Below are 4,208 nucleotides of genomic sequence, written 5' to 3' on the forward strand. Positions count from 1 at the left end.
AAAAAAAAAAAAAAAAACCCAAGGACACAGCAAAAAGAGAGATAAGAGATTTTAGCCCCAGATAAAGAAAATGCTTGATTTCCGGGGATAGAACAACCTTAAAATCCAGGGATAGAACAACCTTAAAAGAACTTAGTGAGTTTAGCAAAATCTCCCATTTGTGGGCACTTATCAGGTACCAGACACTGTACTAGGCACATTACTTTCATTGTCTTATTTAATTCTCAAAAAAGTTGCACCTATTGACAGGTACTATTTTCCCCATGTTATAGGTCAGGACTGAGCCTCAGAGTAGCTAAGTAACTTGCCAAGGTTTACACTGTCAATAAATTTTGCAAACAAGAATGAAACCCAGATTTGCCAGGCTCCAAACCCAGGTTCTCACCACTGGAGAATTTTCCAGATAACAGAATTCTCTCTCCTCCTACAGCCAAGGTTTTATATTGCCCCATCCCACCCCTGGCACCTTACAAATGTGACAGTCCACTGAAGACTTTTATAGCAGCAATTTTGCAGAAGACGAGCTAAGGACATTTTATAGTATAGGAAAGTCTTTATCACCTGCTTTTGAGGGAAGCAGAAAGAAAAATAGCTGAAATGTTAGAAGTATAGTTGATCAAGACTCTGTACTTTACAGGCTGAACTGAGAGCAGTTACAGAGACTGAGACCTGTTTGAAATTGTATGCAGGGTCTGATACCCAGTGCTAAGCTGTCTGTCAGGCATCCACATATCCATTTTGGGATAGGATTCATGTGGTTCCCTGGCCCACCCCATCAATCTACTCATCATCCTTCATTTGCTAAAGTCCCACCTTCTCAGATAGACCAAAAGTTTAGTAAAGCAGAGACTGTTTTTGTAGGAACTGGTGCTATATCTGGCATATAGTTGGCATTCAGGATTTATTTGCAAAAAATAAAAGTATAGCATATTTAAACATATGAGATTCTATTGAAGTAATTGTTAGGGGGAAATTATGGCACTAAAGCCTGTATTAGAAAGAAAGAAAGAAAGGACTCAAATCAATGAGCTCAATTTACAGCTTAAGGAATGAGAAGAAGAAGAGTATATTTAATCCAAAGTAAGCAGAAGAATGAAAATAATTAAGAGTGTAAATAAATGAAATAGAGAACAGAAAAACAATAGTGAAAATCAAATGAAACCAGAAGCTAGTTATAAAATTAATAAACCTCTAACCAGACTGACCAGGAAAAAAAGGGAGACACAAATTGCCAGTATCTGGAATGAGAGATGTAACATCACTACGGATTCTACAGTCCTTAAAAGGACAGTACAGGAATACTGTGAACAACTTCATGCCAATAAATTCAGCAACTTATATGAAATACACAAACTTCCTAAATTCATTCTAGAAGAAATAGATAACCTGAATAGTCATGTATATTAAAAAAATACAAGTTGTAGTTAAAAACCTTCTTACAAGGAAAACACCAGGCCCTTAGGACTAAGCCTACCAAACATTTAAGGATATGTTTGTGGAATGAATGATTGAACAGTGGATGTAAAGATAACAAACCTCATCTGTAAAGACAAGATAACATTGGCTCAGTGCCTATAGCTCAGAGGCTAGGGCACCAGCCACATACACTAGAGCTGGTGGGTTCGAAGCCAGACTGGGCCTGCCAAACAATGACAACTATAACCAAAAAATAGCTGGGTGCTGTGGCGGGTGCCTGTAGTCCCAGCTACTTGGGAGACTGATGTAAGAGAATTGTCTAAGCCCAGGAGTTGGAGGTTGCTGTGAGCTGAGACGCCACAGCACTCTACTGAGGGCAACATAAAGAAACTCTGTCTCAAAAAAGAAAAAAAAAAAGACAGATAATGTTTCTACCAATGGCCTAATGAAGAGGGCTTGATCGCTAATCCCACAACCATTTTATAGTGGGTTTATATGCATGAGTACTCATGTGTACAAACTATTAACAAAATGTCCCTGTATCATTACTTCTTGATGGTTTATTCCCCTCCACTAAGAACTTAAAAAGTTCTGAATGAAAAAAATTTGGGGGGACTATCAAAGAGAACCATGTAGATCCAGACAATATTTGTATTCATCATCTTGGTGCCCATTTAATCATTCAACAAACATTTACCAATTACTCATTTACTATGAATCAGGGACTCTGTCTCAAGATCTGCAGATGAAAAGTCCAATAAGACAGATTTCACGATATCACAAGCTCCCAGTCTAGAGATGTTTAGAGGTGATAAATTCAGTAGTTACCACGCAACATGTGGTGCTGTGATAGAGCAGTGTACCACGTGCCGCATAAACATAGAGCATACTTGAATTCAGTTTTCAAGTAGACGCTAACTAGATAAAGAAGAGGAGAAAAGCAGTTGAACAATACCCGCAGTGGCCTGGAGGCTGAACAGGCACGTCCGCTTTGGGGGACTACAAGCAGTGCATTTGGATCACCACAGGAGAAGGAGGTTGGAGGTGATGCTAGAGAAGGGGGAGGAGGTGAACCATGTGAGACCAGGCTGAGGGCTGAGCCAGGAAATGTGGGCTTTATCCCAACAGCCGTGGAGAGCCAGTGAAGAAGGTAAGCCAGGAGGAAGATGACAAGACTTGAGGTTTAGCTCATCCAGCTGCTGAATAAATTGGAGGGAAGCCAGGCTGGAGGCAGGGGGATGAGTCCTAAGGAATTTCTAGAAATTCAGGAAAGAAATGGTAAGAGTCTGAAGCAAGGTATCTCAAACATGCAAGGTTCACTAGAGGGGCTAGGAAGCACAGCACCCTGTAGACTAGTGACCAAACAGGGCACATTCCTGTTTATGTTGCATTCCACACATCCCCCTCCTCCACCCCCACCCCCATCAACCTCCTGCCCTTACACAGCTGGGAAGAGGAAGGGCATGCCATGCCTGGTGCTGGCTGATTTCACCCAATCCTCTCAATAGCTGTCTGAAAATGTAGAATCATTCATATTTTACAGATTAGGAATCAGGGCTTCTGGAAGTCCTAACTCAAGCTATGGGCAGTGTGGCATCTTGCACCTAATCCCCTAAGGACTTGTGAATCAGTTTCACCTGTATCTCTGTGAGTCCCTGGCTTACTCCTTACTCCACTGGTTAAATATAATACGTTTCACCTCCGACTCACCTCATTGCCAGAAAGGTGGTACATCCTGGCTTCCTGGAGCAGCGGGAAGACCTCTGGGCACTGCCTGATGAGAGGATCTGCTTCAACTGTGTCCACAAAGTACCACGGGTCCAGCAGCGGTAAGCGCACGTTCTCGAGGACATAGGGGAGCAAGCAGAGTCGTTCTGACTGTTTATGTCGGACCCAGCTCATCACAGTCTCAAACACCTGAGCCTCCTCAGTCACATAAAGGTCATCACTCTTCAAGATGTAGTACAGAGTGTCCACGGGAAGTTCAAGGAACTCCTCAGAGTTCAGAATCTGCACAAAATTTTGAATGATGTAGTTTTGAACCTGCTTCTTTAGACTGTCCAGAGAGTGTGTGTCTGCCAGCCTCAGTATTCCAACACAGTTTTCCGGGTTCAAGGCTTCAGTGAGGAAGCTGGCGCAGGCATCCACCATCCTCAGGAACTAACAGAACAGAAAAGTGGCAAATGAGGCCAAAAAAGGATTAGCCCACAAGGAGGTTTAGGGGTGAGTTGTGTGTAGTAGTAAAAAATTAGAAACAACTTAAATGTCCAATAAAAGAGGACTAGCTAAATAAATAATATATGCACATACTTAACATCTCTATCAAGAACATATTGTAGAAGGAGGTTAAATGACATGGGAAATATTCATAATATATTGAGTTTAAAAATCTGCTCACTGAAATCTGATCAAGCCTCCAGATTTAATCCCATTGTATAGGAAATACAGGGCAAAAGAGAAACAAGTTAAACAACATCATGGGAATCCAATCTGCAAAATCCAGACTGTGGGAAACTCTACAGAACAAGTGATTCCTTTCTTTAGCAAATACATTACAAGGGGGAAAAAAGGGAGATCAGGAAGGGGAGGGGCAACCTAAAGATAAAAAGAGCTTTAAGAGATGACCATTGCAGGGTACAGACCTTATCTGAATCCCTAATTTAAATAAAAAAAATTTTCAAAGTTGGAGAAATGTGTACAATGATTAATATTTGGTGATATGAAATAATTATTCATTTTAAGTGTTATCATGGTGTTGTGGTTATATTTAAGAATATTTCTTATTATGGCTC

The 4,208-nt window shown here is 41.0% G+C and overlaps 1 protein-coding gene across 1 annotated transcript in view; it reads right to left on the reverse strand.

Moving 5' to 3' along the window:
- The window catches only part of KLHL6 (kelch like family member 6), a 59,260-nt gene that overhangs the window by 11,082 nt on the left and 43,970 nt on the right, over window positions 1-4,208 (reverse strand). Inside the window, exon 3 of the mRNA XM_003800097.3 lies at window positions 3,127-3,576. Coding sequence (XP_003800145.1) covers window positions 3,127-3,576 — 450 coding nt within the window. The remainder of the gene's footprint in view (window positions 1-3,126; window positions 3,577-4,208) is intronic.

Source organism: Otolemur garnettii, unplaced genomic scaffold (assembly GCF_000181295.1).
Source record: "Otolemur garnettii isolate 467f Iridium unplaced genomic scaffold, OtoGar3 scaffold00166, whole genome shotgun sequence".
NCBI classification, from domain to species: domain Eukaryota; kingdom Metazoa; phylum Chordata; class Mammalia; order Primates; family Galagidae; genus Otolemur; species Otolemur garnettii.